We start from the raw sequence: 23,133 nt of genomic DNA on the forward strand, positions 1-23,133 counted from the left end.
ACTCCAATTTTGAAGAGATTTTACAATGTGCCTTATGGAATTAAAGATAAAGTAAAATCAGAATTGGATAAATTGGTAGAAAATGGCATTTATGAAAAAGTCAATACTAGTGAATGGGCCAGTCCAATGGTTGTCATTAAAAAGAAAAATGGAGATTTACGCATTTGTTGCGATCTAAAAAGTACATTGAACAAATATGTAGAAAATGCTTCTTATCCACTACCACTGTTAGAGGATATTTTCCAGAAAGTTAGAGGAAATACAGTATTTGTTAGTTTGGATTTACAAAAAGGTTATTGGCAAATAGCTTTGAGTGAAAAAACAAAAAGGTTGCTTGTAATGAACACGCCATGGGGATTATTACAACACACAAGATTACCGTTTGGAGTTAAAATTTTGTCTCAAATATTTCAGAGAGTAATTGAACAGATATTGCAAGGTCTGCATTATGTAATTCCATATCAAGACGATATTCTAATTTGTGGATCTGGATTGAAAGAAACGGTTAGCAGATGTATTTCAGTCATGGGCAGGTTAGCTCAATATAACGTGAAGGTTAATTTGGAAAAGTGCAAGTTCTTTAAATCGTCCATTCAATATTTAGGATATGAACTTTCTGCGGGAGGAATTAAACCATGCCAGTGCAAGATTGAAACATTGCTTAATTGTCCACGTCCGCATGACATGAAGAAATTGAAGTTGTTTTTGGGAGGCATTAATTTTTTTTCGAAGGTGCATTCCAAATATGACTATACTGATTCCAGCTTTGTACAATTTATTAAAGAAGAATGTGCATTGGAATTGGAGTGATGACTGTAAAAGTCAGTACAAAAAGGCCAAAGAAGCACTGCAGTCATCCAAAACTTTAACTCTGTTTGATCCTAGCAAGGATACAGTAATCATATGTGACGCTTCGAGCTATGGACTAGGAGCTCAGATGTGCCATAGAATTAATGGTGAATTGAAAACAATAGAATGTGCATCTACTACTCTTTCGCAACATGAAATGGCTTATCCTCATCATGAAAAGGAAGCTCTTTCAATTATATTTGCCGTGAAGAGATTTAGAAAATATATTTATGGAAAGCAATTTCAAATATGGACTGATTCACTACCCGACAAACAACTACTTCAATATGGAAAGGCTATACCCATTATGGCTTCATCCAGGATTCAATGTTGGTGTTTGTTCTTGGCTAATTATGAATATGAAATTGTGTACAAGAAGAATGTTGAAGTAGCGGATCTGTTGTCGAGGTTGCCATTGCAAGGGGAAACAGTTGATATCGATGGGATTCAGTTTGTAAATGCAATCAAGTTCACGGATCATCTGAAAGATGTCTTCCGAACTTTGCAAGAACAAGATGTGATGTTGAAACAGGTCAAAAGGTACGTTATGGAAGGTTGGCCAGAATCTAAGATTAAGGATCCAAATATAGATGCAAGTGAATTCGAAGTGCTGAGAAGAAGAAGAAGAAATGAACTACAATGTGAAGAAGATATATTGCTCTGGAGTTCTAGTTATTGTACCTAATTCAATGAGGCAACAAGTTTTGGAGAAAGCTCATGAGAATCACGATGGCATAGTTAAGATGAAGTTACTATTGCGTAAAAGATATTGGTGGCCTGGTATAGACAAATGCGTTGAAGATCACGTAAAATCGTGCAACGTTTGTAATGCTGTAAAACCTGACACCAAAAAGAAAGAATACAATGATTGGAAGGAAGTAACTAAGCCGTGGGAGAGAGCACACATGGATTTCTTCTATTTTCAAGGAAAAGTGTTGCTTCTCGTTGTTGACGCATTTACTAAATGGCCAGAATGTGAAGTTCTTCTACATCATTCAGGGATGTAAAAGGATTTATGTTGAGACTAAGTTCAAGGTATAATCAGCCATACACCTTAGTTACGGATAATGGTCCTCTTTTCCAATCTGCAGAATTCAAGGAATATTGTGTAGATCAAGGGATTGCTTTGATGCATTCACCAGCTTATCATCCGGCTAGTAATGGACAAGCTGAGAGAGACGTACAAATTATAAAAAGTGTTCTGAGATGTAAATTGTACGAAACTAGAAGAGATGACAAGCATTTTGATTTAAATAATGCTTTGCTAGATGTGCTACATACAGCCCCTGGCCATATTATTAGACGCACCACATCTTTTTTTTGAAAATAAGAGTTTTGAAGGAGAAAATTATACAAAATTGACGATTGGTTATCTGAAAAGTTTCCTGAACATTATTTGAACCCTGGCAAATACGAGTAATATGTACAAAGCACTATCTTGCAAAACATTGATAACAACAATAGTAATAGTAATAATAATACAAAGTAATGTAATTCGAAACAGTGGACACTTTTAACAGTTCGCTTACTTTTCCCATTAAAAATGTTGCAATAGGGTTCTTTGTGGCTGAACTTTGATTATCGTAATGAACAATATGAAAAAAGGGGAGGTACTGTTGTTACAAACAATACCGCCAACACCAAATATCATTGTTATTGAACAAACATGCCGCAGTTCAATTCAAGCTGAGTTGAGAGGAGGGCGTCTTGCGAATAGTGAATCGTATTTGTGCTAAATTTTGCAGTGATATTGTTTTTGTACACTGTCAGTATATTTTTTAAATTTAATTATTAACATTAGGGAGTCATGGGTAAAAAAAAAGTAACTTGTCACCGAGAAAGATTGCTGAAATTAAGACACTAATAAAGACTAAAATGTTCTCCAATCGAGAGATTTCTCGAAGATCTGATGTGTCTGAAGCATCTGTGAGGCGAATAAAGAAGTAAATTGAACATGGTGGACAGTGTGAGCCACAAAGGAAGGACAGATGTGTGCGTAAAATAATTTTTGCTCCAAGATCCTTATGCTGTTTGAAGAACATTTGCCTCACGAATAGATTTGAGAGTACAAAGGAACTTAAAGATAAACTTGAATATAGTGGTGTTTGTGCATCTGAAAGAACAGTAAGGCGTAGGCTCTCTGATATGAACCTGAAGGCACTCAGACCTGCTAAGAAGCCAAAATTAACCCCTGCTATGATTCATAAACGTTTTCGTTGGGCAAAAACTCACAAAGAAAAAGATTTGAACTTTTGGAGATGTGTTTGCTTTAGTGACGAGTGCACGTTTGAAATCTTGGGGAATAAATTTCAGTTTGTGAGAAGACGTCCAGGTGAAATATACAATCCTGATTGTGTTGTGCTGACTGTCAAACATCCGATAAAAGTTATGATTTGGTCAGTCGTTAGTGGCAAAGGTAAAGGACATCTGTATTTGGTTCAAGGAACAATGAGGCAAGAACAGTATAGGGAAGTGCTTAGAAGAAAGTTGCTACCTCAAGTAGAGAATAGTTCCCAAATGGAGAACCGTTCGTATTCATGCTGGATGAGCCTCATGCCATACTGCAAAATCAATAAAACAGTTTCTACAGAGTGAAAATGTCCCTCTCTTGCCCTGGCTAGGAAACTCTCCATATATGAACCCAATTGAAAATGTTTGGTACCTAGTGAAAAAAGAAGTGCCAAAGCAAACAATTATGACGAGAATTGGCCTAATTGAAAAAATAATTCAAGTGGAGAATCACCATCCTCATATGAAAGAGACAGTGCAAACATGCGTTGATAGTATGCCAAGACGAATCCAAGCACTGATAAAGGCCAAAGGCAGCTCAACCAAATATTAAAATTGACTGCCAGTCATTGTATTGTATAGCTAATATTTAAGAAACACAGTAAGACATTATATTTGTAATTATTAATGTATCAAGTAATTGCTGTTTCTTGTTAAGGTTCACATGCAATCAATGTAATATTTCATATAATAAAATAAAAAACAAAAAATAGAGAATAACAAAAAAATTAGACGAGATAACAACATATCCTTAAAATTTTGCCTAAAACTTGGAGGTGCATCTAATAATTTGGCCAGGGGCTGTAGTATCCGAATGGCTCCAAACACCGTTAATTTGAAATCTGCTGAAATGATGTATGCATTTGAGCCGAGACCGAAAGATGATGTAGACCGGTTGCAGGATATTTCTGATAAAAACAAACGCGAGGATACCAGAGGAGGTGTCGAAGTTTGGGTGAAACTTGCCAACCGAGATTCCAGTGGTGCATCCTATGTTCAAGGTGAAGTTGTCCGGAGAGCAGGGACATATACTTGGTATATTAAAGTTGGAAAAGATGTTAAGTTAGTACATGGAAACCAGATAAAATGGAGGAATGTGAGAGAAAGTGATAGAGGAAATCATAATTGTAGTGATGAAACAGGCGATAAGAATAATGACGCATCTTCAGAAGTCCACGAAGGAAGATATTTAGATGAGAATGATACGTTTAAGGATTATGAGAGAGGAGACAATCATGAAGTGGTGGAAGAAGCTGCAAGAGGTAACATAGATTTAGATAGACGTGAAGCAGCAGAGTCAAGAATGTTACGGAGAAGTCAGAGGCAAAGAAAACCACCTGACAGATTGGATTTGAGTGATTATGGTTAAAAGAAGTAAAAAAAATAAAACCAAAATTTTGCTAATGCAAAAAATCATCGACGCGGGGGAATGTCGTATGTGTGACGCTTATTGCGTAAATAGTCTGTATGGTTTATAACACCTTTGAAGTTGTCAAGATGTTGATAAAAGGAGATTGTGTTTTGTCTTGTATAAATGGAGTTCATTATAGTTTGTTGAATGGAATTTTGTGATCAATTAAATAATGTTGAATTATGCGTGCATATAATTTATAATCTATTCAACACCTTGTGTGAGATTTGGAACATGTGAAAAGTGCCAAGTTTAAAAATTGGAAGCAGGAAATTATTATCTGCTTGCACCTGCATTATCAAGCTAGTAGATGAATAATTCATTACCTGAAATGAATGTTTTGAGAAATAAGACTTAAAGTGAAAGAAATATCTTCTGCATTTTGGATGTGAATTGACCATATGTGGAGTTTTAAAAATTGAAGAATGGAAGCTATCTTGTAAACCTGGTTGAAGAAATTGACACATTGAGTATACTCAGATGTGGAAGTGATGCATGCCAAAATATTAAGAAAAAGACTTACTCTACCTCACAAGGAGATAATAAAGAAATATTTTCTTCATATAAATAACATTTATATGTTATAAATGTTCTTGTTAACAAATGCATAATTTGGTGCTGTTGTAACTTTTGTTTTTCCTTGTTTTTTATCAATATAATTTGCATAAAAATGCCTATAATTGTTTGAACATAAACGCTATTCCTCAGCATATGTAAGCTGGTATTTCTTTTCAATATATATTTGTAGCCTACTACTGAGCTATAACATCCATTTGAATTCTGACAGGTATATACATAAAATGACTCGCGTACTTTCGACGTGGCCTTTGGCCACGTCTTGTACCCTCGCATGCGTGACCTTCGGCCACGTTGAGGGAGGAATCATGTTATCGATGGGGTTCTTCATATATGACTTTGAAAATGTCTGCATGTTGTATTGGATGATGGGGAACATATGTATAAGTTTGAAAAGTTTAGAATGTAGCTTTATGTGTGTATGGGCTCTAATAAGGTACAAATATTCAAACTATTATTGTCTATTTTCTTAATAATGAACTGAGTAAGTAATAACCGTTTCAAGATAATTAGTTGGATTTTTTGCTTTTACGAATTAAATTGCGACACTAAATTGAAAATGTTATATTTACTTCTTTTGTCATTTTCACATTTTTGAACGTAATTGGATAATAACTGTTTTCCGTCATTCCCCTCTTTTGTCTACCTTGCCTCTGTAATAAATTCTGATGCTCGCATTTTGAAATTTGATGAGTCTAGCATAATTCCCTTACAGTAGAGTCGGGGTGAAAATAAACATTCTTTAAGTTCCCTAGCAACGTCCGTTTCCATGGACAACAACAGGCACGGTAAGCTCTAAGGAATTGCATGTCATTATACACCCTAAACATTTAGTTAAAACAAGCACGATGTAGATATTTACGCATTGAGTATAACAATATATACGGAATTGTATCTGGGCTGAAACTCCTTATCATGTAGATGTCACCTTATCATGTAGATGTCACCCTTGTTTCAGGCACCATTTCAAAGTCATGAGTTGATTCATCTGTGTGCTATTGATCTGTGAGAAATATAATGTATCTCGACAATTAAGAATTGGAGGAAACAATGTGTGCAAAAGAAATGCCCGTGGCAACGGTTGCTAAGGACGTGAGAAAAGGGCATTTTCACCCTTAAGGAAGGGCCGATTGAGCGATTTTTGAATTTTCTCGGCCTTTTGGGACGATTTCATGGGGGGTCGTAATCAGGCGTTTTTCGCCTCCGGGGCTTCCTTCATGGAGAACATTTATGTCAGTGAGTGAGTGAGTGGTGGGATTGGGGCTATATATATATTGGATGTGCCAATCAAGACTTCATATTTAACCGAGAGCATTTATCAAAGTAATTGATTAGTGAGATAGATTGACTGAATTGTCTTCTCGATATTTAGTCACACCCTCTGCATCTCATTTTCTTCTCTTTTCATCATTTTATCGTAATAACAGCACAAAAAAAACAACTCAATAAACTGTGAAAATAAAACACACACTAATTTTGACAGTGGCAGAAGATGGTTTCAATGGTTTAACCACATATCTTGAAATGTCAGAGGGAGAAAAAATTGAAAGCAGCTGAGCACATAAAGATATTAATCAAACTCCACATTTAATTAATGCCACAAACATATTGAAACAAAATTATTTAATTATTTCATTACTAAAGTTCTTACTCAACTAATGTCATAAAATCAAAACTGATGTACTTGCACCTAACTAACTGCTCTACATCGCCACTGGATGTAAGTCTCGAACTGTGTAAATCTCTTTCTGGTGACACAATCACATTTTTGCTGCAGATTCCGAGAAATATTAATTTTTGTGTCATTGCCCAGCTCTTTGCAAAGTACTGTTAAAAGATTTATTTTGCCACATTAACAATTTCTGGACTTTGAAACATTTCAGGGCAGTCAGGCAACTTTTGGACAAGTATGCATGCCTTACTGGGTATTAAATAAGGCAACAAGTATATTTCATTCTTATACACTTTGAAGGCCGATTTTTATCTGCAAACAATACACTTTCATTATGATATGGGAAAAATTACCTGAAAAACACACTGTGACTTAGAAACATTTCAACCAAATGCAGATACTTTTACTGATTCTCATTGATACAGATGATATTACTTTGAAATTGAAACAACCTAAAGAGGTTGATATTTATAAATTTTAAAATATATATTTTCTATTAGGACTATACTGTATCAGGTATAAACCAAACTACCAGGTTTTTTCTCTAAAATATTTACAGAAATACTTGCCGTGGTAGCTCAGTCATTAGGGCATCTGCAAGATTCCTGGGAGAGAGAGAGAACCGGGAATATTTTCCACCTGTTTAAGTGGCTCCAGTGCTCACCCAGTGTCATATAAAGTGGGGTAAAGGCAGCTAGGGGCATGGTGCTGATCACATCATCCCCACCTTCAGGCATGATCAAGAAAGTGTGAGGCTCTAACTACACACCCCTTATACTTTATTTTTTTACTTTAAAATATTTACAATTTCAAGCGAAATAATCATTTAATCATAAACTCCATTTCGAAAATGCTGCACATTATTTTTGTGGACTCTGAGGCATGCAGACTCCACAAGAGCATCAACAGGTATTAATGATTAAAATTCAACCAATACTTTCTGATACAGAATCATCAGCATCTGTATTGGATCAGTCCTAATTCAAAGCAGAAATTTACAAAATTTTCTGATTAAGAAACAAACAAACACCTTTTGACTAAGTTTTCGCGAGGTGGGTTTTAACGAAAAAAAAAAAAAAGCCTGCATGAATTAAACTGGGCTAAACTTGATCAGGATGCTAGCTGGGATGTGTTCGGATGAACATCTCGACTGAAGCGATTTGTGTCTGAACCAACCAATGCCCCATGGCAGATGAGTGCAAGCTTTGCAGCTGCCTAAGCATGGGACACTGTATGTATGCCTTAATTTGGACACACAATTGTTGTTCAATTGGTTTTCATGTGCATAGGTCTTCTTCCATTATTACACCTGGCATTCTGTAATTAAGCTCTTTTAGTGAAAGGTTATTTTTTTGAGACAAGGGTGCTGACATTGGGCTCAATCCCTGCTCTTTTGGGGTTTACTCCCTTAGCTGACATCCCTCAGTTTAGGGGATACTTACTCTAACCCTCCTAGATATGCTGGATTGCTCAGGACTGATCCATAGGATGTGAAGGTAGGATTTGTTGGTATTACTGGTAGAAGTTAGACTGTATGACATTCTTTGAGTCTTACAAAGTGAACAACATTTCAGCATCTGAACAGTCCCAGAGACTATACCAACCATGAGCACCTCAAAATTATCATAAATTTAATTCATTTTTTGATCTTGACAAGAGATGTGTGTATATGCTGACACATTGAACGAATAAAGAAATATCAGTCAGAAGAGGTTATTTTTTACATTAGCGCTCAATATAAAATACCTACATTAACACAGACAATCTGCAAATATTTAGATTAAGTGGTAATGGTAACTAACATACCGTTATAAAATCCTTGAAGTTGGCTATCTTTCTCCCACTGAATGAAGTATAGAGTTGAAACAATTTCTGGCATGTTAGTTTTGCAGAATTTGTGTCTTCTAGTCCAAAGAGGTATGTTGCAAGGCTCTGAATATCACCAACAAAGTCCTCTTCCAAATCTAAAGTTGAAAACAAATGGCAGTATTGTAGAAACTTCATTCTCTTTTAAAACTATAAGTGAAACAATTTAATAGATCTTGTGATGAACAAACACAACAAATAAAAGGAAACATTATTTTATAATTTGTATAAATTTAGAACAATCTGGGCTTCAATTACATCACAAGTGCAGTTCACAAGATAGAATTCATCAAGGAATGAAGTGTTTGTAGCAGAGTACACAGTTCTTGCAACCTCCACATGGTTAACACAGGATAAAGAAAATACTGTTGTTTCATTATATCTAACTTCATTTAGTGTTAATTACTTCAATACAAATACAAATATTTTTATCATGTGAAAACATATTGTTATTATATAATAACTGTGGACTCCCACATAGCCAAATGAACAGCGCTCTTCCCTTTGCTGGAAGTGGTACCTGGTTCGATTCCCAGTGGGAGCTAAATAAAATTTGGTGTTGACCCAGCATCATGAGGACAATTGGGGTGCTTCTTGAAAAAATAACAGGTTCTAGTCTGTAAAGCCAGAAAACAGTAGTGATTGGATTCTGTGTGCTGACATGTCGTCCAGTGCCACTAGGCCCTCAAAAGGATGTTACACTACAGAGTTTAATTTGTATAATAATGCAACAGCCATACTCAATCTTTCAGGTTGCAGATTTTTTCCCCTTGCAGCATTATGACCAAGTGATCAACTTTGTATTTCAAGTTCACAGATGTAAATCCATACTTCAAATATACGTTCAAAGAATATAGACACTCCAGTCATGCAGGTCCCACATTCAGACTTGTAAGCATTGCACTAAATATGAAACTAGATATCCACATAGTTGAATGACTAGCATTTTCAACCTTAGTAGAAGTGGTGGGAATGTTATCAATGGAAGAATACAAATTGGAAATATTACAGTAATGAAATTGCAAATAAAGAAAGTAATGCATTACATTTGAAGTAAGGTATATGATAGAGTACAAAGTGCATTAACTTCTTATTTCTTTTAGTGGTTAGTGCAATAATGTAAAGCATTTCTCATTTAGCTTTCTCAAAATTGACTACAATTACATTCAATTAGAGATTACATAGTCTCATCTCGTCTACTCTCTCTCATAGCACATATTTCATTTCAAATGAATAAAAAGCTGAGAACTTGCTCCCTCTATGAGTGTGCTTCAGTAGTGAGAATGTGTTGTCACGTCATAAAAAAGTTGCCATGCTATGATAAGTTGTTAGGTCAGAAACTGTATGAGGGAGGACTTTATTCATACAAAACATGCTCACTTTTAGAGCACCTACTTTTCTACTCTGGAATATTTTCTTAAGAGCACTGTTCTCTGTGTCAAAAAAAAGGGAAAGTCTCAGGGAGAATTCACACTGAAGAAACACGCCACACACAACATGTGACATGCAACACAAGTGTTTCACACCCAAGAGACAAGATGCACGCGGCAAGCGACACTGGTTTCTTTGCTCAGTTTGCATGATGGTACCGATATAATTGCATTAATCAGTTTATTAGTCACCCGAAAATAACGTAACAAGAGACATTGTTACATGTAAATTGCATTGTAAAATTTGTGCAAGTTATTGAAACTTGGGAGAGGCATGTTGTGCACGAGAAACTGAGAAATAATATGCACTGACTTAAAACTGTATACGCTAGACTTTTCAGCCAGAATAAAGTGAATACCTAAACACTAGAGAAATGGTTCTCAACCTTCGTGAAACCATGTCACGGTATTTTTTTTAAGTCAATGCCCTTAGCCGAAGAATTTTCCTCGTAAATCTTTACAGTATTTAAGATTTTATGCATGAATTAACATGTACCTATGAAATTAAATATTGATAAATAAATTCTAGCATAATCATAAGAGTAATAATAGTTTGATTACGTGTGTAGGATTGTTGACACATATAAAAATATGGAAGACAAAGTGGTAACGTCGTCTCCTTGTAATTAAGTGATCCCGGGTTCGTTAACTGGGGAGGCACCGGGCAGATCCAGTTCTGTTCTGATCAGTCTATTTGTGCATAAAATGGACTTAAAAAACGAAAACTCACAACTCAAATATGATATTGGGATTATGATAGTTGTCAACCAGTTTCAGCAGAACATTTCGGTGCTCAGTATAGTTGATATGAAGGCACCAGCGGTGTGCATTCGGGATACACAAGGTACGCACTGCGTACCCACAACACAGTAAGAAAAAATAAACATTTTTTTCATCTTCCCCGAACATGAAAATTCAATTATCGCTCCGAAAGCAGTTCCACTGCAAGAAATTCCAATTTCCGAATGAACACGCTGCTGCCTTCCTGAAGGCAGCCCCGAATGATCCCGATTGTGACTTCGGCACCCACCCGATCCACGTTCCTGCTGATTTCCGCAGAAAGACGCTGTTTCTTCTGCTTGGTACCCTAGAAATTCGGAAGGTAACCCCCTTGGCTCATATCAGCCCTGACCACGTGTTTGGGTCTGCCCACGCTTACCCTCTCTCTCACTTCTTTCAAGGTTCTAAGCATCGAGGGTACCCAAGATTTTGACAGCATATGCAGTGTTGACAGTAGTCAACATATATTTTTTTTGGAATGCTTAGCTTACTAGCATTTAGCAGCCACGCGTAGATAGATCACTGTTGGGTTGCAATAAAAATACATTATAAAAAGTGATACAGGAATCAGAGAGGAGGGCAAGAATATGTAGTGTTGGAAGATCATATTTAATATACACGTAACCTATCACATATAAAATATTTATGTGAGGTTAAAGTTACACTAGCATTTTTTTGTTTTTTTTTTTTGTATAGGGAGGCAAGTTTCGCACAATTCTCAGAGTATGAGAGTATGTGTTTATCTCCTTTCGGGATCAACATTTCCTTTGAGTTCCATAGCATGGGTGTTGATTGTTGATCCGACGATATGAATGAATGATAAAAGAAAAACATAATAAAACACAATGCTTACAATGGGATTCGAATGAGCCCCTCCCTCCCGCAAGACATTGCAAATTGATGTACGGTAGTTTAGGTTTTGAAGTGTTCTGGGATGTATGCTGACGTATTTTCTACTTGTCCTTAATTATCTCCCTTCTACAAAATACTTTGTCGACTGGCAACTCCGATTCATTCGTCCACAAGAACGCGTGGTTTTCGGGCATAGCGGACAGGACACAACGTACCTTGGGAGGTTGACTTTTGCTTTCTTCTGTTTTGTGAAATTTGCAGCGAGTGTTTCGTTCATATTATTTACATTACAGGATCTCTGTTGTTTGTCCGTGCTGTGAAGTGATAAAATAGGGGGACTGGGAGTTATTGATGACATTCTGGATAAGGGAAAAGAGAGAGAGAGAGAGAAGAAAGAAAGAGGAAGAGAGAGAGGGAGATATATTTTTCTTTCTCTCTTAGAGCATCTCTCTCTGGTTAGAGAGAGAGAGAGAGAGAGAGAGAGAGAGAGAGAGAGAGAGAGAGAGAGAGAGAGAGAGAGTGTGTGTGTGTGTGAGAGAGAGAGAGAGAGAGAAAGAGAGAGAGAGAGAGAGAGAGAGAGAAAAGAGAGACAGAGATTAGGAAGGAGAGAGTGTGTGAGTGAGAGAGATAGAGAGAGAGAGAGAGAGAGAGAGAGAGAGAGAGAGAGAGAGAGAGAGAGAGAGAGAGGGATATTAGGGAGGAGAGAGTGAGAGAGAGAGAGTTTCTCTTTCTTTCTTCTCTCTCTTCAGAGAGAGAAAGAGATCTTTTCTCTTTACTTCTTTCTCCCGGGCCGCAACCTTCTTCTTTCTTCTCTCCTCTTTCTCTTGTCTCTCATTTTCTCTCTCTGTCTCTCTCTCTAAAATCCCCATCCCTCTCCTGTTTCTTTCTCTCTCATTGAGAGAGAGAGAAAGAGAGAGGGGAGGATAGCTACCATCTCTCTCCCTCTCTCACGAGAGAGAGAGAGAGAGAGAGAGAGAGAAAAGGATCGTCCTTCTCCTACCACACCTCTCTCTCTCTTTCTCTGTCAAGAAGAAGGAGAAGAGAAGGACGGAGAGGAAAGAGGAGTTGAGAGAGAGAAAGGAAAAGATCTCTTCTCCTATTCTTTTCAAAGAAGAAGAAGAATATGAAGATTTTCGGAATTTTCGAAAAAAGTGTAAACAATCTGAAATGGAAGGTCTGTCCGTGAGTTGGAAGAATTGTTTCAGGCAAGAGTTGTGAAGGATGGTAAGCAGAATATTAGGCATTTTGATTTCTGAGAAGAAGAAAAAATATCTCTACAGAGTGATTGACTGAGTAGAAAAACAGTGAAACTTTATTGTTGGCCTTATTCGTTGGTTTCCTCTGCAAAAGGTGTTGTGAAATAGTAGATACTGAGATTTATCCAATTTATCACATGAAATTTGAAAGGACGGAAAATGATTGTGCCATTTCCTTCCCGTTCAATATTCATCACACTGCATAAAGGAAATAATCGAAGTTGAATTGTTGGACTCTACGTAGCTACTATCAGAATATATTTGCGAATATAAAATATCATACATATATTTTACCTCGTTACATTTGGATATTGATACAAGAATAAGAAATTTCCCATTATAAAATTGTAGAAAGAAGTTATTTTCTGAATAACATGATGGCCAGGGAGGGAGGGGGGGGGGTTCTGGCCCCCATAATCCATTTCGGTTGGCCCATGTTGCGTACCCTAGTTTAAATGTCACCGCACGCCACTGGAAGGCACGGTATTGGGTCAGGGTCCGGCGGTTGAAAAACAATGCACTAGAGTACTTTACCATGTTGACTAATATATTTTGGACTAAAGTGCCTCCATAAGATGACCTTTTCAAATAAAAGCAGTCAGGTAAATGGCCAAAACACGGCCTCTTTTCACGATGTTGAAGGCAAATTAGAGCCGATAGATAACTGCATCAAAAAACTTGATTAAGCGAAATGAACATTGTGTTTAAATCTTAAAACATTGTTAAAACATTGTACATATCAATACTTTATTATATCAACAAATTAGAGGTTCAAACATAATGCCGGTTGTGCTCTCTTCTAGAGTCTAAATACAGCTCGTTGGAATGAAGCATTCACTGTGCATGCGCGAACAACAAACTGAAGCAATGCGATGCATGGTATTGAGAAAACGGCACAGTCCGAGAGGCACGTAAGCGACACACGACACGTGCATCTTGCCGTGTCTCTTTGGTTTGAAAGGTTGCATTGATTACTGAGTGTTGGCTTCCAAGCGACACGTGTTTCGTGTCACGTGTTTCTTCGGTGTGAATTCTCCCTTAATCTCGCAGCAATCTTGAATCCAGTCTTCAAATAGTAGTCACAAGTTTTTCACACATTAAATTTTTATAACCCATTTATAAATAATCGGACAAACCTGACCTTCAACATGTTTGAATAGATCTCATAACAAAGTACTATCGAATTAAAAATTATGGATATACTCAAGTTTGGACTTCAATTAAAAATCAACCAGTAGACCTACATAAAAATGCATTACACCAAAATTTACCTTATTCAATTCTGCATTACGCTATGATAACCAATTTTTTATTTAGTATGCCTTCAATTTTTTATCGTCATGTGAACAAACATTTTGTTATTTCCAAATGACCAGTCTCTTCGAAATTCAATAAATAAAAAAATTGTAGTCTGATCACGATGCACTTTACATACAGTGTAGGTAGAAACATTCTGAATACAATTCTCAATTTTCAGATTTTCTAAATTGTCCAAAAACAAGTTGTTTTCTTTTAATTTCAAACAGAGCAGTCATTTAGAAATCACCAAAAAAACTGTCATTCTTTTGTTCTCACGACGATAAAAAATTGAAGGTATACTTGAAAAAGAATTGGGTTTCCACAGGTTAACACAGAATTGATAAAGCTAAATTTTGGTGTAATGCATTTTTATGTAGGTTTACTGGTTAATTTTTAATTTAACGATAAAAAATTGAAGGCACACTCAAAAAAATGGTTGCCATAACTTAACACAGAATTGAATAAACTGAATTTTGATATAACTAATTTTTTTTGTAGGTCTACTGGTTAATTCTTAATTGGAGTCCAAATTCGAGTCTTCACAATTTTTAATACAATAGTAGTTTAATTTACACAGCATTTTTATACACCTCACACTCTAATTTCCCAGTCTTGAGAAATAAGAACCTACTGGACAGTAAGTCTTGGTGTGGTGAGTCTTATTCTCGAAATCATCTTGAAGCATCACAAAATATCTGGTGTTGTTTGCATCTCAGTTTTTAAATGGACCACATCCAATTGTTTGAAGTTTTTCTATTCAAATCAAATTGGACCTTACCTGCTAACTTTCCATCAAACTGATTTCTTGAGGCCATCTTTCCAGGATGGCTCATTAGAAAGCAAGCGACATCCTTGAACATATCCTTGATACACTTCCGAACATAGCTTGTATTGTCATTGCTTTCATTAAAAATCTGTGGATGAAAAACAAATGCCAATGTTTCAAATAACTGAACCAAACATTTGATAGATATTATAAGGAACAGTAGAAAAGTTTCTTTGCATTCACCCAGAATTTTTGAGAGGGGAGGGTTCTTTTGCAACACTGATTATACTTCTTTCTCACAGTCACATTTTCTTTTCTGACAGGGCATCCATTATCAGTCATGAACAATGACATGTCCATTCCAAGCAGTATCTAGATTGGCATATCAAGCAGTATCTAGATTGGAAGTACCACTTCACTGAAATAAGTGAGGTCTCTTCCCTCTTCTTGCACTTCAAATCATTCATTTTCCCTGTAGTAGAATACAGCGAAACCCCAATTTTACTTTACTGGATTTTACATTTTCCCGCATTATACATTTAATCATGATGATCCCAACATAGCAAAATGCTGTAAAATTTTCCTCGATTTTACAATTCCCGCATATTAAGTTTTTACAGCTTGGTTGCCTGAAAAACGTAAAATTGAGATTTCACTGTATTGTTCTTGCCATGGTATCCAATACGTATGTTCTAGAATTGGTTCTGTCCTAAATTTTTACCATTTACACTGTGTTACAGAGTTTCTTTGATATGTAATATTTACAGAGCTCATCTCTTATCCCTTTTAAACTTAGGGTAAATGTAGGGATGTGACGAAGCTGAAAATTTACCGATGCCGATGTACTCACCGATAATTTTTGGAACCGATACTGATGCCGATATTTAACCGATTCCGATACATAAGATTATTAAACAGAAATGGGATGTTATTTTCAGTATGACAAAAATAAATTTGCTATGTACATTTCTATTGCATATCATATGTATATACATATATATTCTCAAGAGATGCGAAAGTACATTTGCATCTACAAAATGTGAACCTTTGAGAACAACATAGATTCTCAAGAGATTAAACATTAGTACACAAGCAGTCTTTGAAATGCAAAATAAATTCCTGTTCTGCCAGATTCAACTTCAGAAACACGAGATTTGGAAGCACTTCAAGAAGTAACCTACTTCTTCTCTTATCGCAAATCTGTTCAGCAACACTGAACACTCAATCACTGAATACTGATGCAGCAGGTATGCCCAAGTATTTTCTCAGGACTTGCTCAGGTTTGAATACTCATTTTTGAATTTCCAATACAACAGCAGCAGGTTGATCCTCTGAATGAGTTTGCAATAATTTTATTACAAAAACTCTACAATAATGACGAATCATAAACAAATTTTCAATAAATCTTACAAAACTAGAATATAAAACTTATTAGAAGGTAAAAACTCTAGTATAATCTGTACCGGTTTAAATATCGGATTTTTGCCGATTCCGATACCGATGCCGATGTGTCAATTTCGGCCGATTTTCATACATCTGTAATCGGCTTCGGCACATCCCTAGGTAAATGTACGGGTGTCCACAAATAAAGTTCTGCTACTCAGAACCCTCTAGAGTCCTCTTGAAACATCATATTGTGGTGAAACTTGGTATAGAGGCCATGGGGAAGCACATGCTAATGGAAAAAAAAAGATTTGAAATTTTCAATACCAGGTGCAATGTGGTGCTGAAGTAGCAACAACCAGTAATTTGAGTTTATATTGGTACAGTGGGAGCTACTAGTATTGCTCGGCAAATTGTCCATGACTATTTTCATCAATTTTTCTCTTACATCCTTTGTGTTTTTAAGCAATGGATTTTTATGTATGCTGGTGCAGAAGTTGTCAACCTCTTGTTTTGATTTTGTTTTTTTAATTCTTGAAGCTCTTATTGGGTTAAATAAAGTGCACAAACATAGTGATGGGACAATTTGCAAGGTAATAGTCATGGATCCCACTGTACAGCAGTGTTCAATATGCACTCTTGTCAATGTAAATGACCCCGTGGAAGCGTAAGACAATGTGATCAATGGTTGAACAAAGTGTTTCCCAGGATGTTGTTCACCGTGTACCAGAATGAGGAGCCACAATTCCACTTGGTGCTGAAAATTCAAACACTTTTTTTTTTTCATCAGCATTTGTTTCCCCATGGTCTATGTGACCAGGTGACTCCAATGGGTTTACAATACCAGGACATATGAATTATACCTTTGCATTCAGACAAAATAATAACAAAATGGCAGAATTTTGCACCAATGTACAGACTATTTATAGAAATGTTACACTGATAAGATTATCAAAAATGTTACTGATATTCCTACATTGGCCAATACCAATAGAGTTTGAATTAATCTACCCATCCAAATAAAGAGGATATAAATAATGAAACAAAGAAAAAGAGAAGACATGTAATATGAACAATAAATGAATGAAAAAGGATTAAAAGCATTCATAATCTTGGCAATTTGTATATGGTGCAATGAGGAATCCTCTAAAACAGTTAACTTAATCCACTAAAATAAACAACAGATAAGGTAAGTTTCTTTGAAATGTACAAAATGTCAAGGGTGGGGGGCTTCAGAAATTTGATTTTTATTATATATATAAATAAAAGAAGGAGAAAGGAAACACTCACCAGACAGTGAAAAAAAATTGAATTTTCGCTAACTATATCGTAGCATCTTCAGCATGGAAAGGAAGAGATCTATGCTGAAGATGCTATGATATAGTTAGCGAAAATTCGAATTTTTCCCACTGTCTGGTGAGTGTTTCCTTTCTCCTTCTTTGATTTTTATTTAGCCCTTTTGGCCCTCCTTGCTTTTATAATATATATAAAACCTTTGTGTTTTCTTTTGACTATATATTTGACTGTGGGTGGCATATTTATACACCCAGACGTTGAGAACATAGCAATCATGTTAGGTGAGATTATACAAGCTGTAGTAAAACAATAGTAGAAGAAGAAGATGAAAAAAGAACAAGAAAGAGCATATAAGGTAGATGTAAGGAAAGTCTGATGATGTGCAGTGTAGTTCGTGTATAATAGAAAATCGAAATAAGGCTCAAAAACGAAATTTCCATGATGCAAACATTGAATTACACTGTTTTTCAATAAGTCCAATTTAGCTCATGTAGGCTAATCGGAACTGGACCTATAGTTCAAAGTGGGATTCGAACCACTGTGCTATGTGCCTCCACCAGGACCCCTTGACTACAAAGCAACAATGTTACCACTATGCTATTGGAAAACCCGAGATGCACTTGTTGTTGACCTCTGAAAGCAGTGACAGCAAATGTGAATCTGAAAAAGAATAGGAAGAAGAAAGAGTGATGAAATGGATTTTTCTGAAGAAAAAACCCTCCATTTTCCAGTACTGACTTGTTCAGAAACTTTCACACATAAGGGGTTAAACTAATATTAGAAACAACATGTACTATTAAATATATATTTAATGAAAGCACAAGACCAGTTTCATTTTTTAAAAATTTAAACTTGTATAGGTATAATTTACAGTTTAAGGATATTTCCATTCTTTTTACAGAACACAGATATGCCAGCAGTAAAATTATTACTTTCCTGCTTCAAAATGAAGTTCTAGTACTGAAAATTATTGACAAATAATAATAAATCACTATAATATTACTGTAATATAATTTTCCCGGTTGGAATGAATTTATAAATAGAAAGGCTGGGAAAGAAAACTTAGTGGCTTACTGCCTGTGATTGGGGGAAGAGTATAAGCTCTCCCGTCCTCAACAAACAAGAAAACTAGATTGTGTGATTGTGATTTGGTGTTTTAAGTCCACTTTATGCACAGTAAGGCTAATCGGGACTGGACCTACAGTTTAAAGTGGGATCCGAACCACTTGTGCCTCCACCGGGTATCGAACCCAGGACCCCTTGATTACAAGGCAATGACGCTACCACTGCGCCATGTGGAAGGCCCTGAAAACTAGATAAAAATGCTCTTTTAGACAAAACATGCATTTCTTGTTAGGTATTTAGTGGTATAATTAATTAATGCACCCTCAAATTATTTTTTCAGCTTACCCCCTCTGCATTCTTCCTAGGTAGGAGCACCTCCAAAAATAATATAAATGGCACCCCCAAAAATAGTATAAATGGCAAACAGAAAAATTTTATGAATTCAAATAAAATAAAATTAGCAACTAACATAATAAAAACAAAATAATACAAACAAAAAAAGAACCAACTAACGTTAAATTTTGCCTCCAGAAATTCCTTGCCTCCGTCAATTCCAGAATGATATTCATCCACAAACTGCCAGTCTCTGACTAAGAACAAACATTTCTCCAATGTAGTTTTATCTGATGGCATGAATTCATTACACATGGAAATCAGAAACTCCTGCAGGAAAAGCCAACAAAGATTAGGATATATTCATTTGAAAAAAATAATAATAAAAGTCTCATTGCACATCATCAACAGCAATTTTGACAGTACACTGCAGTGCTAGAAATTCACAATTCAAAATTTACCTTAGTGCATCAAACCCTAATTAAAAAATCATATTTGTTATGAGCACATTCTGAAACGAACATTTGCAGGTAGACACATTGAATTTCATGGAGTTAAATATTGTGGAGGACATGTTAACATGTTAAATCACAAACTGGGAGGCAGTTCTCTCCATGAAAGTCATCTGCTAGTGGTAAATCTGTATATATATCTAATGCTTCAAACTACACTACAGAGTACGATGCCAGGGGTCCCGGGTTCTAATCCTGGCGAATATGTGTGGAATATATAAACTACAAACATTAAAGAAACAGATACTGTACTCGTTATTGTTTTTAAAAAAGGCAATTAAAATTTCCATAGTGAACTAAAAATATTAAAAATACCTTTTTAGAACTGAATTTAAAAATTTAGGTGCCAGGTAAAAATTTTAAGGTACCATTGCAACTGGGTGCCCTGTATTTGTCTACTCCTGTTGAAGGGTTTAAAAATATATCCAGGGTGGTCCAAAAGTGTGGAGACAGCCAAACAAAAGTTGAATGACATACTGTTCCACAAAAATAACATTGTGAAATACACACCCATTACAGAATGTAGGTACACAAATTCCTTTTATGGTGAAGAGATACATGTATATTACTATTAACAAAGATCGTATAGTAATAATAATGCAAAATATTTTATTTTTTAGGTCAACTAATGAATTTCACTTATTGTTATAATGGCAATCTTTATACTCTCGTTTGAAAATAAATGTCTGAGGAAGGGACACCATACTCAAGGAACATAGCATAAAATGTTTGTAGCAACCACATGCCAGAGGAAAGGAGCAAGCAAGCAATGTGTCCATGCTAGAAGAATTTTGAAGCTACTGAACTCACCACAAATTGCTCTAGTGCCTTTTGATCTATGCCATTTTGTACATTGTAAATGAGAACAGAGCTAGTGAGAGCTGTTACAGAGAAGAGTAGGGCATCTTCAGTCTTGGCACTCTTCTCATCAAAGACTCCTTGGGTATCTACCAGTACAACACCCACCTGTGAGGAGGGAAAAAGGAAAATTAGGAAATTCATTTCAGAAAGAAATCTGCAACACGAACTCTTAGAACTTTGAATTACAAAAAAGGCAAAATTGGCACTCCCTACATTGAAAAAAAAAAAGGTCAGGATAGAGCCTGGCCAGGTCTGTAATCTTGATTTTTTCTCTGCTGTTATCACCAAAAAAAAGTTAAAAGAGAAAGGAACTTCCATTCTTACACAGAACCTATGCTTCATAGTGGGTTAAAGTGAACTGATCCCTCCTACTAAAATTTACTGCTAATCTACTTCAGGATTCAGATTCACACATAAAACTTCCAACCACCCACCTGGACAAAAAAATAACACGTGGAATGACTTTGTCATAAGAGCCTTGCACTTAAGTTCAAACAACAAAGTGTTAATTATTCTTGTAACACTTTGTTGTTGGAACTTAAGTGGAAGGCTCTTTCAACAATGGTTGATGAGATTGTTATTGGAGGTACATTTTTTTGCACACAAAAATAAGAGAAGTAAGGAGGGAGTACTCCTTACAAACAGGGAAGAAAAGCTCAACAGATGAAGAAATATTGGAACACAGAATAAGGAAAGGATCTATTTTGTGACCAAAAATATTTTCTTGGTAACTGATGAAGTAACAAAATGGGTAACAGAAGGAAACTAGAGAGGCCTAGAGAGGCATAAATTGTTGTCTCACAAAAGAGCTTGAAGATTTGAACTTTGCATATGACATTTGTTCATTATCTTACCAAAATTTGGAAAAGAAACTAAGAGATCTGGACATAGAAGGAAAAGAGTTGGACTGAAAGTTGAAATCATAAAGAATAAATGTAAAAAAGATGGAAAATTTTGGATTGAACAAAAAATATTTAGAAGAGGTCAAAGAGTTCACGTACTTGGGAAGAATAGTGACACTAAAGGTTGAATAGAGGAAGGTGTTAGAACAAGGATCAGGGGAGCAAATGCGGTTTTTATTCAGATGAATAAAGTTTGGAAAGCCAGCGAAATTTCGATTGGAATGAAGTTCCAATTTTTCAGAACTTATGGTGCAGTTTTTCTTTATGGATGAAAAACCTGTGCAGACCCGCAACTCCTGTGAACCGTACTCCCATGAGGAGGGGAGGGGGAGAGTGGACCATGTTTCCTTATTGCCCCGAGCTGAACGGATCGAGGGTAAGATGCACGAGGGATTTTAGCAGAAGGTTCTTTTGTATAGTACTTGAACAATCGTAAGTCCATCACTCAATGTGCTTGGCCACTGAGGCAGCATCCCTGAATTGTGCAAATACTTCTCTTCATTCTAGTCTTCTTTGATTTCTTTCCCTGGGAGTGTTTTTCATACAAACTCTGCATGTCACTTTGCTTCATGCTAGTGTTTCTTCTCTGCAACATCAGAAGAAAAACTTCTGTATACACGGCACCCTTAGGCCAGCCGCACACCGGATCCGACGCGATGAGTTATTTTTGTTGCAAACCAACTTGGGAAACGTTTAATGAGCTGCTGCACAACAAGACGAAACATTTGATTTGAGTCACTGCAAGTCATGTTGCGACAACACAGTGAAGGTCCCAGGAATTTGGTATAAAATGCTCTGCGCATATGCAAATCCTTTCTTCTGAGCGCATCACCTGCATGTGACTCATCATTGTATCGTTTAACAGCACATATATATGTAGTTTGACAGTGGGATCAAGGTTAAAAGTAGAGCTCGATACAGAAGCTAATCATTCTTGTGCAAACGAGACCTCCGCTATATGATTTTACATCACCTGAGCACTATAATAAGGACAAAATTGATGCACTACGGAATGAAGTGGCACAGGAGATGAATTCCATTACAATTAAATTATGTGAAAAAAATAGGCATTATCTTGTAATGTACAAAACATATCGTAAATTGTACAAGAAAAACAATCTTCAGGCCAGATTGATATCTATTGCTCGAATAACTATTTGGTTGCAGTACGTGAATTAAACTTTTTTCCCCTTTTTTGGAGGGGGGCAGCACTTAAAGTGAGCTGGAATGCACCGGAACTCCATTCTGGCAAAACTCTGTTCCTTCTGCAACATTGGACATCCATTTTATATATTTAGTGCACCATACAAAAGTCCATTCTTTGTTACATTAATTCTTGTAAAGAATTGATGAAAGGGATAAAATAAAGTTCTGGTACTAAATTTGTCTCCTGTCGGTGGGCGGACCGGAAATGTAGAAAAAAAATATATTGTGGTGAGTGCTATTCGTTTACAATGCAAATGAGAACCTAATTTCCTGAAATGACAGATGTGAGAGATCTTGTGTTTATACATTTATTTCGATGCAATAATAATAAAAATACGTGCTTTTTCAGGTGGTATGCAACAGCATGCCGTACCGGTAACCATTTAGATGTGAGAATGAAACTAAAATAATTTTATTTTAATGAAATAACAAATAATAACAATACACCAACTTCTATAGTACCGAAAACTTTCATTCCAGAAAAAGGCACTGATAACAATAATAAATAAAGGGCATCACAGAAATATTT

The 23,133-nt window shown here is 36.0% G+C and overlaps 1 protein-coding gene across 2 annotated transcripts in view; it reads right to left on the bottom strand.

The window, feature by feature from the left end:
* The window catches only part of LOC145988878 (uncharacterized), a 165,798-nt gene that overhangs the window by 40,802 nt on the left and 101,863 nt on the right, over window positions 1–23,133 (bottom strand). For both annotated transcript variants that reach the window (XM_083124148.1, XM_083124149.1), the window contains 4 exons: window positions 20,446–20,601; window positions 19,304–19,453; window positions 15,059–15,194; window positions 8,604–8,761 (listed from right to left, as the gene is read on the bottom strand). In XM_083124148.1, coding sequence (XP_082980274.1) covers window positions 8,604–8,761; window positions 15,059–15,194; window positions 19,304–19,453; window positions 20,446–20,601 — 600 coding nt within the window. The remainder of the gene's footprint in view (window positions 1–8,603; window positions 8,762–15,058; window positions 15,195–19,303; window positions 19,454–20,445; window positions 20,602–23,133) is intronic.

This window comes from Lepisma saccharinum, chromosome 6, assembly GCF_977018435.1.
Source record: "Lepisma saccharinum chromosome 6, izLepSacc3.1, whole genome shotgun sequence".
Lineage (NCBI taxonomy): Eukaryota > Metazoa > Arthropoda > Insecta > Zygentoma > Lepismatidae > Lepisma > Lepisma saccharinum.